Source organism: Corapipo altera, unplaced genomic scaffold (genome assembly GCF_003945725.1).
Source record: "Corapipo altera isolate COAL_440 unplaced genomic scaffold, ASM394572v1 79, whole genome shotgun sequence".
Lineage (NCBI taxonomy): Eukaryota > Metazoa > Chordata > Aves > Passeriformes > Pipridae > Corapipo > Corapipo altera.
Window position 1 is genome coordinate 2422161 of NW_020884927.1, and position 18039 is coordinate 2440199.

Sequence of the window (18039 nt, forward strand, 5' to 3'; positions counted from 1 at the left end):
TCCCTAGACAGTCCCTGGCTTTTATTATTTTCTGGCAGGAGATAGCACCACGTTAACCCCCGTGTGCAGGCTGCAGCCTGAGCATCTCTCAGCACATCCCAACTTGGGTCCAAATTATAAATGAAACGTTCATGTAACAAGAGAACTGGTGAGGGCCAATTGCCCATTAATATTTTAAACATTTAATTCTTATTTAACGATCTGTCCAAACAGTCCCTTCTAATTGCTTGATAAAGTGATGGGCCTAAAACATTTATTTATTGATAGAGACCATGGGAGCCTCTTCCCTTGGGGATGGCCATGCTTTCCTGTGGGAAAGCCAAGGGACAGAGCAGGCAGCATCATCGCTGGTTATCCATTCAGACAAGGACCCTGAGCAACTCACCTCTGCCAGCAGACCCTTCCCTACTCAGCAGTTCCCTTGGTTTAAGGGATACAAGATAAATTCCTTGCTGCAACACGTTTTAAAGCATGGCGAGTGAAAAAATATTGTCTACATGTATGCTGGAAGGCCCTGTCCTTGGCATGATGTTGTAAAACTCTCAGGGGATAGGGCTGCACCTGCACAGGTTCTGGCTAAAGGCAGTGGTTTCCAGATGTGGAGACAGTGTGTCAGTGGCACACAAGACACGGGCAGGGTTTGCATCCCAGGAGCACACCCTGCAAGGGGAGGTCCTGAGATGGGGTCTGCAGCCTCACCAGATGGGAGCAAAACAGCCTCCATCTCCAAGCCTGAGCTCCTGAGGCGCCGGAGGCTTTATCCTAGGAGGGAGGAGAGCCCAGTGAGAGGTCCAGCAGCCAGGAGAGGCTGCAGCCAGGAGCTGCCCCTCCGGCCCCAAGCTCAGCACTGACCTTGAAACGCAGGGCAGGCGGCTGCCATCACTGGCATCATATGATCTGTTACAAAACACGACGGGCTCTACTTAGAGGTTACGCGCCACAGGACAAATTTAACACCCGAGAGCGTTCCCGATCCCACTGCAAGAATTCCTGGCAGGGGCTCAGTAATCGCCCACTACTGTAAGTGGCCAAGTGCTATCACATTGGTTTGGCTCCAGGACCTTGTTCCTTCTGGTGGGAGAGACAGTTCAGCTGATGGATGACACCACACAAGATGACGAATCCCTCAGAGGCAGGTGGGCCCAGAGAGCAAAGGGAATCTGGAAAAGATGCTGTTCCCAAAAGCCTTCACTTGTCTGAGAAGATACTTAAGGGCTGCAATTAAAAACTTGCATTGAAGGCAGCCTGACTGTGCCGCTCTCTCCATGAAGAAATCCTTGGTGACAATGATGGGAGCATCATCATTCAGAAAAACAAGCAAATGGAATGAAGGCATCCTTAAAGGATGCCCAGTCCGTAGAGGCCTATGGCTGGGGACTTTCTGGCCCAGCCATGAGAAATAAAATCTCAACACTAGGAGAAACTGTTCCTGTTGCCATCTTACCAGCTGTACACGAGCTCTTCCAGAGCCACGCTGGCTGTTTCCGGAGGTGGAGCAGGCGGATGCTACTCTGAAGCAGAGCTGTGGAACAGCACAGGGCAGGCAGGGTGGGAGAGCCTCTCCCAGCATCAGATCTGGTCACAGCTCAGCAGCGAGCCAGACCCTGCTGCTCCCTCCTCCTCCTCCTCTCCTTCCCTTTCCTTTCGACTGGCCCCATCCCTGCATTTCTGGAGCGGCAAGAGTCAGCTCTGCCGATGCTGCTGAAGGGCCCTGAGCCAAGCCCAGCTATAACCTCAGGATAAAAACATCAGCTCTGAAACACAGCAACGGGAAAAACAGACAGGCAGCCACGTGTGTGCACTGAGGACTCCTGTAATCAGGAGAGCTCCCACTTCAGCAGTGAGGTTTGCAGTAATGAGCAATTTGGACTCTGATTCTGGAGTAGAGGGGTCCTGGGTTTGGTGAGGGTGGGCTCACAGTGAGTGAGATGAATGGTGTTTCCTTCCAGCCCCCGTGAATACAAACCCAGGACCTGCTGCTCCTATTCCAGTTTGCCCTCGAGCCCACACCACCATCCAGTGTGAGTGCTGTCATGACAGGCAGGTGAGGATGCTCAGAGCAGGACCATGTTGGGTCAGGCTGCAGGTGCCCCCCAGCACCTCATGAGAAGAAAAGACATGGAGGCGATGGAGCCAGGTCAGACCAGTGACAAGACGACAGAAAACGTCGTCGGGTCAGCAGCTATTTTTATCTGCAAGGACCAACACTTAATACTCTCCTATCTCCCACAAAATGTCACTTGAGCTCTGGCAGAAAGTTTACACCGCTCGCAGACAAGGGCTGAAACCCGAGCACGTAATCCCTGCTCCAGTCAGAAGTTTTAGTGGGATTCGCAGCGTCTGGACAGGGGAAGCTGAGAAAAAAACCCCTTTCCCCTGAGAAATGATGGTTGTGGCAGAGGAGAAACGGGATAGGCAGGTCCCCTCCTGGCACCATGTCCCTCTGCAGAGTCACCCACCACATCTGCAAGGCACAAGGGACTTTGTGAGCCCTGAAGCTACATTGTGGCCTCCTCACTAACTCAACCAGACTTTAGCTACCCTTAGAGGGTTTTCAACAGAGGTGGGAATGGGGAAAGCAGGGCATTCAACACCCTGCTCGCTAAATGCCACAGCCCCCAGGGAGATGAAGGGCCAGAAGGAGAAGGGTGGGTTGGGCAAAACCCACAGGGGGATTTTGCAGAAGGTCGGGGGCAGGACACACCTCATCAAGATATCACTGCCACCCCTCTTGGCGAGTCCCCTCTCTCCACCAAGCAGCTCTAATTACTTCAAACACTTCCCCCACTCCTCTCCCACCTCCATCCCCTCTTATACAGAAGCCTAGACCCAGATATGCCTGGGGTGTGAGGAAAGGAGGCTTTCCTCACTTAATAAAGCCAAGGCAGAGAAACACCGTTATTAACAGCAGCCTGGCTCCCCTCCCTGCCGACGGCAGGAATATTGCACCGGCAATCCCGTGGGAGCACCCTGGCGCTGCCCTGACAGCAGACGCAATAACACAGCCCTGGAGCTGCCCTTTCATATTGCAGTGAGTGTAAACGCCAGGGGGTCCTCTCCCAGGTCCCCCCTTACATCACAAACAGTGGTTAGTAGTAGGGATGGATGGGTACCTCCTCCCTGGTCAGGCACAGAATAGCTGGGATTTGGGACGGCATCCTCCAGAGGGCTCTTCCCAGCAGGGCAAAAGAACAGGGAGCAAAGAGGTCCGGGCAGGGACTGCAGCAGGATAAAACATGTTGTGGCACAGATTTGTCCAGCATGCTCAGAAAATTAGGGTACCGTGCTAAGGGCTTCCCAGAAACTCACAGGAGGTGAATTTTAGAAGGGATAAAAGGCACAAGCTCACGTGTGCCTTGGAGCTGCCCCTCAGCTGCCCCCAGGAGACTTTTTTCACATCACGCTGTCTTTTTCTTTAGATTAAAAAGACTGTACAAAGCAGACAGGATGGAGATACAGGCAAGGAGAGGAGCCAGCAGAGGACAGGGCTGGGTGAGCCCCCGTGGGCTCCGCAGCCCCCGGGAATGCTGTGGGATGCCAAGAAAAGGGATGGCCGTGGCTTCCCAGCAGGACACAGAGCAACTAGGCACAAGCAAATAATAGATAGTGACAAGGAAAACCAGCTCCACTAGCCCCAGAAATCTTCTCTTACAGCAAGGAGTGGAGTAAAAACCTCAGGGAATATCCTGGAGAGGCAAAACTTGCATTCTTGAGATGGCCAAGAAGTGATCACATCTATCCCCCTCCATCTCCCATTTCTAAGAGCCATTTCTGAAGCATCATCGGCCAAGAAACTTTGGTTCATTGGACGTGGTTAAAGAGAAAAACGCACACAAAAAACCTTATAGCTGAAACTTAAATAGTCTCCACAAGCATCTTGCATATTTTTAAGGACACTAAGGAAATTCACTTTTTTTTTCCCCCCATTTTTTGGACTTAAAAAAATGCCTCAAGGGAAAAAGTTATTTAGAACTACTTAGGAAACACAAAGGATAAAAAGCCTGTAATTATTTCTCTGCCAAGGGCTTGTCAGTTTGAAAATCCCCGCTCTTGAACCACTAATCCTTATGGAAAAAAAAATGCAGCGCCGGCAAGATGCATCCATGGTCGACTTTTGCTGCACTTTTCCAGCACAAAGACACTAAAGGGAAAGGCATAGATCTGGGTGTCATTTCATTAGCACCCTTCACCCACAATGTGCCTGAGACATGTCCTTGGCTGACTAGGGAGACCTGCAAAGCACCACCCCAAGGCTGCTCTGCCTGGGAATGGTGCTCTGCAGGCATCAGGGAGGGAAGGACCAAGGCTGACACTTGGAGGCAGAAGTGCCAAAACAGGCAAAAATAAATCAGTTCAAGGTGGGGGTATACTTACTTTAAAAGCCAAGGATCCAGGGAGTTCCTAGGATTTTTTTGTTATGTGGTTGGAAATAGCATAAAGACATTATTGGCAGAGAAACAGCACTTCCTCTGGAGAATGGGGATGGGCCATCCCAGCAGAGCTGGGTGGATTTGGGCCTCTGGTTTAGCAGCCAGATTCATCACTTCACATCCTCCTGCCTGGATAAGGATGGGTGGTATCAGTGCCTCTGAACCTGGTTGGCCATGGAGAAACAACACCACGGAGCTGATTGTGTCCCACCCCAGCAACCCTCCCCAGCCTGGAGCATTCCTGACAGGCACTGAGAGAAGCAAATTACACCAGGCAGAGGGGGTGAGCCCCTGGAATCCTGCTGCACACCAGCACCCATCCACCAGCACTGCCTGGGCTTGGAGCTGCAGAGCAGAGGCCGTCTGGCACACAGGCATCTGGTATAGGAGGGGACAGAAAAGTTCGTCCCTGTCATGGGCAGCCTTCCTCCTGCCAAGCATAAATATCTCTCCTGGAACTACATTCCCCATGCAGGGCCCTTCACTTGTCTCTGATGTCTTCTTTCATTACTTTCTCCTAATCCATCTCCGTAACAGCACCTCCCATCAACGTGGGTTTTAATGTCCTTGAGGTAATACATGCAGGAAGCCTCTCCTCCTTTCTGGTTAACCCTCCTTCCTGGGGCCAGAGCTGAAACAAGCTCGGACTCAAGAGCCCAACCTATAAGACTTCAAGCTTCATTAAACTTTTAAGTCAGTCCACTGAGACTGCTCTCTCAGCCTTCCGTAAATATGGATGCAGAAGGAAGGGGCAGCATTCACCTGAGCAGGCATCAAGGAGATTCAAACACTTAATGGCTTTCCTAATCAAGCTCCCACATCCACATCACTGTTTAAAAGGATCTGCTCGATATCACTCTTGTGAGCTGCCGGGCAGCAGAGATGGTGAGATATATATAATTCAGTATTTCGGTTGTCCATCACCAACCCAGCTGGTCACACACTTGGCACAGGTGAGACTCAAGACACATGAGCCTGGGCTGCCCCACCACTCCAGACTCCACAGGCACCCAAGCCAAGAGGATGGCTGCGTTCATGGACGCTGTTCAGGTGAGAAACATCTTGCTCTCCCTGCAGCCAGGACCTGGAGTTCAGCATCTCCACTGGGAAATTCAGACCTTTGCTTGGCTGAATCCTGTGCTCCAGAGGAGTCTCTTTCTCCCCTTCAGCCCTTTCAGGAGCCTACAGAAAGCGGTCTGTAAGCAGAGAGGAGACAGTCATTCCCTTCTCAACACTCAGTGCAGGGCTGGGGTCCTGCACACCCGACATACACACAGCACAGCTGCCACTCCTTCCTCTCTTGTTGACTGGATGGTCTTCTCCAAGACCAGAAATGGAAAAGATGCCCTGGAAATATGTTGCAGGGCAGTTCCAAAACAGAAGTCATTGGGCAAGGGTTTGGGTTTGTGCCTTGACAAATACCACCTCCACTATCAGCACCCATGAAATTATTCATCAAAATCACTCCCGTGGAGGCAACTGCAAGCACGGGCCATTTCTCTCCTCCTGTTTAGATAAATCACTGCAGAGGTTAGCAACTTTTTGCCTAGCTAAGAAGTAGTTTTCCAGGAAGAAAGACTTAGCAGGGCCAGCAAATGTCAAGCAGAAATTTTTACAACAAAAGCATCCCTATGATTTTACAATGGCAGAGGTTGGAGGAAAGAAATGACAACACTGACTCTTCCAAATAAAAAAGGCTGCTGTGGCTGAGAACTGCCTTCAGGTCCCTTAACCTATTTCTCTCTCCTTTCCAAGTTTTTCGTGTCAAAAGCTTCCCTGAGCTTTCAACAGCAAAGAGAAAATTCCCACCTTGGGCGATGCTATACAGTGAAAAATCAACTTAAAACATGGCCTCACTGGCCTCAGGCAGGGAAGAAGTCATCCTCAGTACACACAGTCTCCAGGTTCACCCAAGGAGCTCTGAAGCACAAAATCAGAGGAGAGGATGCACCTCCCAAAGAGATCAATCACATCCAAACAGTGATTCTCGGGGAATGGCTCTTGCCTCTTGCTGTGTTTTTAAGACCCCCACTTTGCTCCCTTGCAGGGCAGAGAACCTTGCCCAGAGGGATTTCGGGGGCTCTCCACCCCACTGAGATGGTTGGTTGTCATTCCAGAGGAACAGACGTACCAGGGAGAGAGATTTTGCACGGTGCCGGCGGGGGTGGAGGACAATGGGCTGAGCAGCGATGGTCGTGTGAAAAGGGATTTGTTCCGCTGTCAAGGACAGCATTAGGAAATGAAGCCCACGAGGGAAGAAGAGGGGTAGGGAGCGGCAAGAGACAATGTATGGACAACGGTGACAGGGAGACAGCTGGGAAGGATCAATGCCGAGCCCTGACGGGCTTCCAAAGCACGAGTACCGACCGAGGAAGCCTTGTCCAGCATCCTCTGCCCTTCCAGACATTTGCCCCAAGGAAGACAGGATGCCTTCATGCAGGGCGAACTTAAATCTGCAGCCATAGAGCCACAGTAACCCTCGGACAAGGATAAGCATCCCTGCCTCCTGGGATGTGCTGCGATATGGAAGAGAGAGGTTCTCCTACTGATTTGTGCCTTCTGCTATCAATCCGTACCTTAACCACGCCAATTCATGCCTGGGAGAAGCTGGCATCTCTGCAACACAAGCTCTCAATCACCTTTGGTCAAAGGTAGCCCAAGGTGGAAAATGCAAAGGCAAGCATGACATAAAAATTAGGCATATCTGGAGAGAGAGTGAGAATTCATATCCAGCATTCAAACTCGCCCAGCAAGATACTCAAAGCACTTATGATGATGATGAAAAAAGCCTTTTTAAGCTAGATTCATATTTTCAGCTCCATTTCACGGGTAAAGGAGCCAAGTCTCAGCATTTTCTCCCACATGCAACTATGGTCCATGGTACCCAGAGCAGGCACCAGCACAGGAGACCTGAACCCAAAACAGGATCATATTCATGGGCAGGGGAAATGCTCTACTGAAAACAGGTAGGGGCATGCAAGTACACAGTGCAACAGGAGAAAATAAATTGTTTGCATTGAACAAGACATGATTTCACCCCTGTATTAAGAAACACATGTCATCCTCTTGAAAACTCCAAGCTTTGTGGGAGAAACTCCTATTTTCAGGTAGCCAGTCTACAAAACGTGACCCTGCAGGATCCCTGACAAGCTGAAGAAATTGGTCTTTTGTTAATAAGACCCCAACAAGACAGATAAGCAAGAAGACAGAGCCACCTGATAGAAAACACCCCAAATAAATGGAGCAGGGTGCCACCAGCCCAACACTGCGTCCCTGCTGCTCACACAGCCCCAGCACAGCACCACTCAGTCTGCTCCATGCCTTTTGCAAAAGCTTCGACCTCTGGCTGTCCGTAAATATTTGGGGTGGGAAGCCAGGGATTACAGAACCCCTCTCCTGGGCAACCAAGGTTTCATGATCTTAAAAAAAACACCCACAAAAACAAACACCAAACCTCAAACAGAGCTGCAATGAGATGCCTGCCGGTTTCGCAGAGACACGCGAGACAACCCGGGTGCATCGTTTGTCCCTGAGGAGCAAGGAGAAGATAACCAGAGACCAGCTGCCTTCTTTTTGTCTAGGCAGTATTACTTCCAGGTTAAAAGTGTTGAGGAACAAAACTGAAGTCCCAGGCCAGCGTCATGGTGGCCATAGGCTGTCACATGTCTGCTCAGGATTTGCTATGTCAGGGAGTGCCGCTAGAACCCCTCACCTCTCCCCTTCTGAAATCTCAAATAAATATACAGAAATTCAAATTTCTCATAACAACACATTTATGAGAAAAAAAAAAAAATTTTGGTCAACACCAGTATTTCACCCTAGCAAAATCCAAATATTTTCTCCCTGCTTTAAATACATTCTTTATGCCTGTTATAGAGGAGGTGCTTGATTAAATTGCAGGCAGAGGCACAGTTCTCCAGCCCAGGCTCCCTCTCCCTGCTTCCCATTTGCATCTGTAGAGGGCACGAGCCAGAGACAAAACAGAGCACAAAGGGACAAAGAGCATCTTGAGAAGAAAAATACCCAGGACACTCCTCTCATTCCCACCTCCCTCCATCTCAGCAGAAGCCTCTTTTTCTGCAGACATCCTCCAGCACTGAGGGGTGCAGAGAATCCCCCTGGCTGCACATCATAGGATTCACTAGAAGTGGGGTACTGTTAATCCAGACCCAAATCTGATCCAAACCATTGGGTTTTCCCCCTCCTCAGCCAGAAGTAGGACTTGCACCTTTGTGAGTAGCAGAGACCAACTCTCGTCCCGTGAAGTCCCATTTTTCCTGCTCCAACGTAGAGGGTGCTTTGGGGTCCCCCCAGCCACAGCTGGGGTGAGCGTGCAGGATCAGAATCAGAAACCATAGGTTTGGGTATGTTGAGGCCACCCCACTGCTGCCAGTGGGGATGGGGGCAGCCAGTGGAGATCAGGCTCCCCGTCAGCACACGCAGCCACTGGCAAATCCTGCCCGCATGCTGAGTAGCCTTCAGCACAGCTCACACCCAAGACCACCATCCCCTCTGAAATCAGCTGGGGGTGACCACACCACCAGATTCAGAGCCTGCTGGAAAGCTCCCCGAGGAAGCACCGAGCAAGAAACCAAACTGTAGGCTCTCTGAAATCCCCGGCTCGGCAAATCCCTGCCTGCGCCTGGTGGCTGCGAGCAGGTGAAGAATCGGCGAGGCGAGGGCTGGCGAGCTGGGGCAGGAGAGGACCCCAGCTGTCTCTCCAGCTGGTGGAGACAAAATTCTCATCAAGATGAAACAAAACCTTCTTTCTTCCCCAGCCGATTTCTTTATGGTGCCTTCCTCAGGACTGCAAAAATCTGAAGTTCCCCCAGCTCTAAGTGCCCTGTCAGCGCTTTTTCTTTCCCTGTGGGGTGGGGAAAGAAAGAAAAAAGGAAAAAGGGGGAAAAAACCCCATAGTAGGTCCAAAATAAGATGACAGAAACCATGAAGAGTCCAAAAGATGCTCAGGTTGTGGCTCTGATGACACCGACCTGCAGTGTCCAGGGTCACACTGCCAACGAGCAGGAGAAAGGGTGATCCCAAAGCCACCCCTTGATCCCCACCACGGAGGGACAGAGGATGAGTGTATATTCAACTGCCTCACTACCAGTCTGCCAAACATCACTCCCTTCCAGGCTTTTCTATGAAACATTAATTGTAAAATACAAATCTAATTAAGGGCAAAGAGAAGGGACAAGACACCAAATCACTTCTCCGCTTCCTTTGGAAAGGGGGAGCCCCATGAGCAGGAGGACAGGGGTTGGTGGAGACAGAGGCAAGGTGTATTTTGCTTGCGTGGCATTTCCAGCATGGATCCCACAGCGGCCTCCGTAATGCCGTTCTCATCGCTGCATCCCGCTGCTTCCCTGCTTTTCCACCCCCCACTGGCACAACAGGGCAACTTAAAAAACAAAGGACCGGCACCTGTCCCAGCCCAGCCGTACCCAACATGGTGGGGGCGAGGCCAGATTCAGCTTCCCCACAGCCACACTCATCCCAGCCCACAAAGAGTTGGTACACTTTCCTCCAGGAGATGTGGGTGAGGACAGAGAGGTGCTTGCTACAGGAGATGAGGTGCTAGGTGGAGATGGAGAGCAGGCAAGAAGCAAGGAAAGCACTAGAAGAAAAGACTGAGGGACAGGAAAAGAAAGATCAGCAAGAGGAATGTTGTGCTACAGAGCTGGCATGTGCTCTGTTACCCCATCAAGACCAGCCTGACTGTTCTCAGTGCCTGGCCAGCTGGAGAAACCCAAGTTAGCATCATCTTCTCCACAGGCTGCCCCACAAGAAGGGAAAAGGACCTACTGTTGCACTCTAGCTGGGCTGACCAGTGGCTCCCTGGAGGGACAATTCTCTCCCATCAGTCACAAAAAGCACAAGAAGTCCCACTTCCCCAGGCGAGCAAAGGCAGAGGACTGCAAATCACCAGGACAAACCCATCAGACAGCAGCAACTCTCCAGCTGGTGGGACTAGGCTGTGCTAAAGTGTTCAGCATCACCTTCTTCGCTCAATCCATTTGGGATTATCCCCTCACAGCCCTTCCGGGCTGGGGAAGCAGCGCCAAGGTTTGCAGCTAATTGCGCAATTACATTCATTACCCACGTTAAGCAAGATAAACAGCCACCATGCTCCAAACCTCTTCCCCCTCTCTCCTCTACAGCAGCAGCTGCCAGAGGAGCCTCCCGCGGGTGAGAGGAGACTGCACTGCCCCAAGCCAGAGGATCCATCCGCGGCCTGGCAGGACCACACTGCCAGGGATTCAGGCTCATTCCTCCATATGAAGACCCCGGATGTGATTTTAAAACCCAACACCGATGGGTTTCTCTGCATGCATGTTCTTTTGTGTTCACATTCAGAGGGTAGAAGGATTTATTTTTTTTTTCCTTGCAACCGGATGCGACTTCTCATTTTATTTCACAAAGGAGGAAGTGGATGCACCCACGCAACCCCACGACTCTGGGAGCAGGGGATTTCGGAGCCAAGCCAGGGGAGCTCTGTGATGACGGCGCAGAATCTGGCAACAGCACAGAGCCATCAAGCCGTGCGAAGACAGGGCGAGCATCACACAACTGCCTCCCTCGGCCGGGGAGCCCGGCATGGCGGTGGCGGCTCAGGGGCTGCAGCCGCCCCTCCACTGCCGGCGCCCACATGCCAGGCCTGCTCCGAGATGTGCTGGCCATCTGCTCCTGCCAGCCGGGGCTGGGGCCGGGGCTCTGCGCCGTGGCTGGGGACGTGCCAAGCCGTCCCGCCGTCGCCACGCTCCCCAGCTGCGCCCCCCGTCACGACCGCACCGCTGTCAGCGCTCCCAGCCCCCAGAACCGGCCGGCAGGGTTCCCACACACCACCAGCATCACCTGCAGTGGGGTTGCCCCTGTGGCTCCAGGTCATCCCTATGGCTCTGGCTCTGTTTGGCCCATGCAAACCCACTGTGAAACACCTCTAGGCAGGCAGGGCTCAGCCATTCCTGTCCCCATGCAGATTTTAAGCTTCTGGAGCAGTCCAGCTCTTCCCGTTGCTTCCAGCACTCCTCCCCATTTATGGCCAGGTTTCATACTGCCCCCCAAATCTGCCACCACAAAAGCCCATTCCCCTGACCACCACCACAGGGGCCCCACGGCCAGGGCATGTCCCCAGGGCCACTTTGCAGTCAGGGAGCCGGCCAGGGCGAAGCCTGAACCTTGTCATAGTTGAGAGTTATCAGGTTTGGACAAGCGCCGGGGGCTGCCGCGGGATTCGGGATGTTCTGTAACGAACGTCCTCTGCCCCAAATAGACACTGTCCCAGGGGCACAGGCTTGAGCCGTCCCTCTCCAGGAGTCCTCCCAACCAGCACTGGGGAAACTGCTCCAAGAGTGACCCCCAATTCCCCACATTCCTGGCCGGCATCGCTATCCGAACTGCTCATGGGTCCTGCGCTACAGCACCCCAAAGCAATGCTAGCCTGGCATCCTCAGTCTTTAGTCCATTGCTCTCCAAGTCCTCTCCCAAGGTCTTCCTCTTTGTGTCAGACAAAGAAATGTAAAACATGTGTTTTAACAAATTATTCCTCAATTTCTAGAGTCCAGCAAGTCAGATGCTTGCTTAAACCCATCTGTAACACTTTCCATGGGTGTATTTATAACTGAAGGCATAACTCTGCCGTCTTACACTCTGTCATTAATCCACTGCAACCTTGTTACAAACTGAGCTCAAACAGAGAGTAAAGAAACACATTGGAAAATACGGCGCCTACTCATCTCGGGCAAAAACACCCCAACAGTCACCATCTGGAAGAGAAATCCCTTCTCTCAAATTAAAAAAAAAAAAAAAAAAAAAAAAAAAAAAAAACACCCCCAAAACACCAACACCACAACACTGGCAGGCTGGATCCTGACCGCTGCCCCAACACCCCCAGCATTTTACACACAGACACCCCAGTTCTCCCACCCGGCGAGCTCTGCTGTGTCGACAGAGAGGCCTCGGGATCCCGGCTACGCCACTGCCGCAGGGACCATCGGCCGCTTTTACACCACTGCACTGCACAAGGAGTGTCAGTCACTTGTGGTAATTAACCAGCTATCGGCTCGAGATAATGAGCTCAGTCTGAGAGCAGCAGCTCTTGCTCTGCGTGTTTCACACTGAAACCCCCATTATCGGCATCGGCACCGCAGGCGGAGCAGGCACAGAGCTCCTGCACCCGGGAAAATGCTCAGGCCTAAGACAGGACAGGCAGTTTGGGCAAAGAAACAATGTTTTTTGTTAAATACAGACTAGTATGTAAAGCTCGGCAAAGCCCAAACAGTTCTTTGGGACTCTGCTCCGCATCCTTGCCATCACCAGGTAAGGAGTTGGAGCGCCGGCACAGCAGAGAACACTGACAGGGGGATGGAAGAAAAAGGTACACAGACCCGCAGCCCCACGCCAAAATAATGAAATAAAATTAAATTCAAGAGGACAATAACATGATAGCAAGGGGCAGGCAGGTGCAGAAGCTGGACAGGCCAGCAGCAGTTCAGGGCTAGAACCATCACACCTCAGGGAAACCGCCCATCAGAGAGCCTGCTCCCCAGCTCGAGAAAAAGTCACCAACCCAAACACAACTGGGAAATAACCAGGATAAATGGTGCTATCACTGGAGCCCAGGAATAATTTGTGACATTTTTTTTCATGCAATCATCCTTGTCCATCCCAACAGTGAGATGGGCACAGCAAGACACCAACTGCGGCACTGATTTCTTTCATGGCCAAGAGACATCAGAGGAGTGTTTCAGGTTGGAGCCGCTTCCAGAGCTCGGAAGCTGCGGTCAGGATTAAAATCCATACATGCTCCAAGCTGGAAAGGCATTTCTGGGTAATATTCACCCCAATTCCCCCTCGATGCTCCAAACAGAAACACCAATAAAGCAGAAAATGTGAATTCGATTGTTTTGGAAATGTATGGAAACCAGTAGCCAAATTTCTACGGACAAACAAGCAGCACGCCCAATTCCAACAAATTTTTGCTTACAAAAAAACCCACCCCGTAACACAGCTCTGTCCTTCCCACTCTGGCGGCAGCTAATTCTTCCGCTCTTTCGTAAACATTTGAAAACAAGGTCACGCGCACAAATTCTGCTTTCAATTTGCCTCGTATCCATAGTGATTAAACTCAGACCCACCATACAGGACTTAAAGGAGGGGGAAAAAAAACCCAAAAAAACCCCAAAAAAACAAATTTAAAAAGGCCTGGAGCCAGGCTAGCCCCCGGCACACTCGCCAACTTGCTGAAGGCCAGGGACGAGAGCACTGCCGACGACTGTTTTCTCGTGTAACGGTGACATGGGAATTAAATCCTCCGGGCTCCAGCAGCCCTGCTATCACCATAGTGAGGGATCCAGCCCCCACCTACAACCTCCTCAAGAAACAACCAGCCCGGAGGCAACAAAAATTTAACGGCTTCGAAACCCAGCCGGGGAGTGAGGTCCAGAAAGGACAGCAAGAACGGGATGAGCAGGAAAAAACGAAAGCAGCTGCAGGAGAGGAAAGACTCCGCAACCTTCTCCCCATTCCCACTGGAATGGTTTTTCTTAAAAAAAAAGAAAAATAAATTTTCTCACTGTCTTTCCCCCCAGCCCCACGCTTGCCAAAGGCGGAGAGTCGGGGCTGGAAGCCTTAACCACTTCCATCCAAATTTCCTCTCCATCATAGACCTGGGCACAGGCAAAGGCCCTGTGTGACAGTCAACATTCTGAATTCAGTAGGGCCTTCCTTAGTTCTCACCGAGTGCCTCAGTTTCCCCATCCAACCCAGGGGGAAACAATAGCATTTCCCTGCCTGTAAGGATATTAGGAAAATACCCTTGTCCAGGACTAGGTCAGGGAGGATATAATGTTCCTCCTCTAGACACTCAGCAGGAAAATAAAGCCAGAGGAGATAGGAAAACACTTGGCTCCATCCCTGGGTAGACCTGGGGTTTCCATGGGTCTCACAGGCTCCTGACAAAACATTCCTCAACTCCTAAGGCACAACCCAAGCACAACAAAACACCTCCAAAGAGGGGAGAACCAGGGTGCACCAAAACTGCAGGGGAGAAGCACAACTCGCTGTGCAGCACAGGAAGGGCTGACACCTCTTAGGACACACAGGGCAGGGGAAGTGGGGAGCAGCGGTGGGATACCAGTCTCCCCACCCCGTCAGCAGAGCACTGGGGCTTTGCAGGCACTGGGAGCAGAGCAAGGGGGGGCTCTCCAGGGGCGGAGGGACACTTACTTCTCGTAGTCCAGCTTGCAGTAGAGCTTCTTGTCTCGGTAGAAGCAGGTGGTCTGCAGGGGCTCCTTGCAGGACGCGCACTGGACGCACTGCTCGTGCCACAGGCTGTCGTTCAGGCGCAGCAAGAACCGGTCCGAAATCACTCGCTGACACCCTTCACACACCGACTTGGGGGTCGCGGCTCTGCCTGTGGGGAAAGACCTGGGGGTTGGTATGGGTGGAAGGAAAGGCAGCTGGTGAAACGGGCTGGGCGAGGGACGGATGGGGGGGTCCCGCGGCTTTCGCTTCCCCCGCCCAGGCTGGTGGGTCGCGGGGGGACCGGGGAGTGCGAGGAGCCGCTGCAGGATCCACAGGGGACCTGTGCCTTAGGGCAGCTCCGAGGGGGGCACGCCGCCCCCAATTTCGTTCCTCTCGGAAAGGCGGCAGCGGCGCCGCGGCTCAGAGAGACGGCGATTGTTTCAAAAGGATATTAAAACGAAGATAAAAAGAAAAAGTAAATTATTTATTGTTAGATACGAAGGAAAGGCCTTCGCTACATGGGGGTTAGGAGGGCACACAATTTAATGCCATCGCGGAACGAACCGGGCGCGGGGAAGGCGGGCGCCGGTCGCACTCCCCGGGAGAAGGCAGCGGTGCCGGGCAGGGCTGCGGGCAGGAACGAGCTGGTGAAAGCTGTCCCCGGGCCCCCTGGACCCCGGCGCCCATCGTTCGGGCCCGCCTGGCCGTGCCCCGCCCTAGGGGGGATCCCCGGGAGCGCAAGTGTGGTGCCCCGACTTACCCAGCAGCGAGGAGAAAGGGGCCGCGGGATCCAGGGCGCTCTGCAAACTCTCCTCCATCTTCAGCCCGTCCAGCATGGTGGGGAGACGGGCCGGGCGAGGGGCCGCGCCGCCCGCCTGCCAACACAGCCCGGACACACCGCGCTCAGCCCGGCCACCGGCCCCGCCGCCCCCGGTCGGGGCTTCGCGGCCGTGGCCGCCCGCCCGCTCCCCAGCGCCCCGCTCCCTCCTCCCTCCGAACGGGAGAACCCCCCGGGCCCCCGCTCCGGCTGCGCAGCCGCTGTCCCGGGCGGGGTCGCAGCGGCCCCCCAGCCCCGCAGCCCCGACGTGGGGGGCGACCGGAGCCGTGTCCCCCGCGGCCGCGGGACGGGAGGATACGGGGCTGCCGTCGGCGGGACTCGGCCGCTTACCTGGGGCGGCCCGGGCGGTGCCTTCCTACGGGGAGCCGGCGGGAGAGGCGTCCGCTCCTGGGGGGTCTTACGGAGGGCCCTCCCTCCCCGGGCTGTCCCGTCCCCCCCCCCCCGCCGGGACTGCCCGGGCTGCGGAGCAAGCCGCGACGCCCTGGACGGCTCCGGAGTGGAGCTCACCAACCTGCGGGGAAGCGCCCGTCCGACTGCTGCCAAGGCACATTTCCTGGAGCTGATACCTCCCTGCCCGACCCCCCCCCCCTGCCCCGCCCTGCCCTCCCCTCCCCCCTCCACCCCACCCCACTCGGAATAAGTTTCCTCCCCGCTTTCCTACCTGGCTGCAGGCACTGGCCCCGCCACGCCTCGAGGGGCAGGCGGCGCTTGCCGGCTTCGGGGTGTACGGCCCAGCCGCCCCGGCTCCGCTTTGCTCCCTGGCTTTTTTTCCTTGTTTTCCTTGAAAGCCAAAAAGACGAAAAGAAAAAAAATAAAAGGTAGAGGGTGGTGCCCCACCACAGCGTCTCTCCCGGTAATGAAACCAGCTGGACTTAACTCCCCTTTCCAAGAGAAGCCCAGGCCGGGAGTTTTTGGGGAAAGCCGGTGCTCTGCCCGGAGCTGTCTCCGGTGAGGATGCGCTCCCCCGCGCCGCGCATCGCCCCGGGCGCCCCGCTCCCGCTGCTCCGGAGTGTTTAAGAAAAAGGAGTGCTGGGAGGAGGAAAAAAATAACAAAAAAACCCAAAGCCGGAGAGCTGCCCCGCCGGGTTCGTCGCCGGTGATCGCTGGCGCCAAGCAGGGCTCGGTCCGCTCCGGGCGCCGGTACCGCGGGGGGAGGCGGCCCCGGGGAAGCGGGGCTCCGGCTCCGCCAAACCGCATCGGTTTCGGGGAGGGGAAACCCGCGGAGGAAAGATCCCGCCCGGACGGGGAAGCTGGAACTTGCAGCTTTCCCGTAGTCCCGGCGCTTTCCCATCCTGCCCAGCTCTCCCCTTCTCTCCTGCCTGGGGGAATTCGCTGTTTCTCGGGGAGTTTCACGGCCCCGCAGGCCGGGGCCGCCCGCTGCGGGGCTGGGGCCGCGTACCTGCCGCTGCCAGAGCAGCCTGGGCAGGGGGCTGCGGCTTCCCCGGCACGGAGGACGGCTGGGTCTCCCGTCTCCGGCTGGCGAGCGGGGACACGGCTGCAGAGCTGTGAGGGACCCGCTGTAGGATAGTGGAGGATGGGAGGTTTTTAGGGGCCTCACCTCCTGTGTTTCCCGGTGACCTTGGTACCAGGGGCAGGAGCACTCCCAGCCCCTCCATGGGGCATCCTCGTCACCAAGTGTTCCCCTCACACAGATGGCGTGGGTGATGCTGGGACCCAAGGTCATGTCATTTGGGAATTTGTTAGAAGGAGAGAGGCCACAAGTTAACACAGGTACCTCACCACCCTGCCAAAATCCCGTGGGAGTTGGAAACAGTCCTGGGACAGACCTATTGTATCCCAGTGTAATTACACTCGGGCAGCAAAGCATTGGTACCATCACAGCTCATCGTGTAACAGCTCTGATCCCTCACACCCAGGAAGGCTGAGCTGCACCTGGGAGGCACTGGGCTCTGATGCCTCCATCTTTGGCTCTCTGGAAGGTCTCCGAGCAGCTCCAGCCAAGTTTCTGGGTAGCCAGATCCATTGGACCCACCTTGCCAAGACACCAGCCCAGCAAGGACTGCAGCACAAGCAGGAGCTCCAAGCACTGCATGCTGCTCATCCTGCCTGTGCAAACCAGCTGTGCAGGGCAGTAGATTTTCATTACACAGGCAGACGAGGTTAGCCCTGTGGGGTGGGAATACCATCCATCAGCACTGCTAAAAACTGTGTCCCTGTGCAGGGCACCTTGCTTATAGACTCATACCACCCACCTAATTTCCTCTGATCAGAGATGCAGGAGCAGCTGGGAGGGAAGTGGTTCCTTCCTAGATGTTGCCACCCCGTGGTGTTGTTCCTCTTCCTCCTTCTCCTCTGTGTGAGGAGGGGTCTGGAGACTGCCTTACCTTGGAGCTCTCATGCACAGTTCCCAGCTCGGTCTGTGAAGGATCAGGTTTGACGACTGAGCCAACTGTGCAACACTGAGGAGGCTGCAGCAGAGTGTTGCTGCTCACGATTTACACATCCACCAGTTTCCACACATGTCACAGGTACTGGAGCCCTCCTGGCTTAGTGCAAAGGATGGTC

The 18039-nt window shown here is 54.1% G+C and overlaps 1 protein-coding gene across 1 annotated transcript in view; it reads right to left on the reverse strand.

The window, feature by feature from the left end:
• The window catches only part of LMX1A (LIM homeobox transcription factor 1 alpha), a 42209-nt gene extending 26698 nt beyond the window's left edge, over positions 1-15511 (reverse strand). Inside the window, exons 1-2 of the mRNA XM_027658521.1 lie at positions 15436-15511; positions 14658-14844 (exon numbers count right to left, since the gene is read on the reverse strand). Of these exons, the coding sequence (XP_027514322.1) occupies positions 14658-14844; positions 15436-15511 (263 nt within the window). The remainder of the gene's footprint in view (positions 1-14657; positions 14845-15435) is intronic.
• Between the last annotated feature and the right edge of the window lie 2528 nt (positions 15512-18039).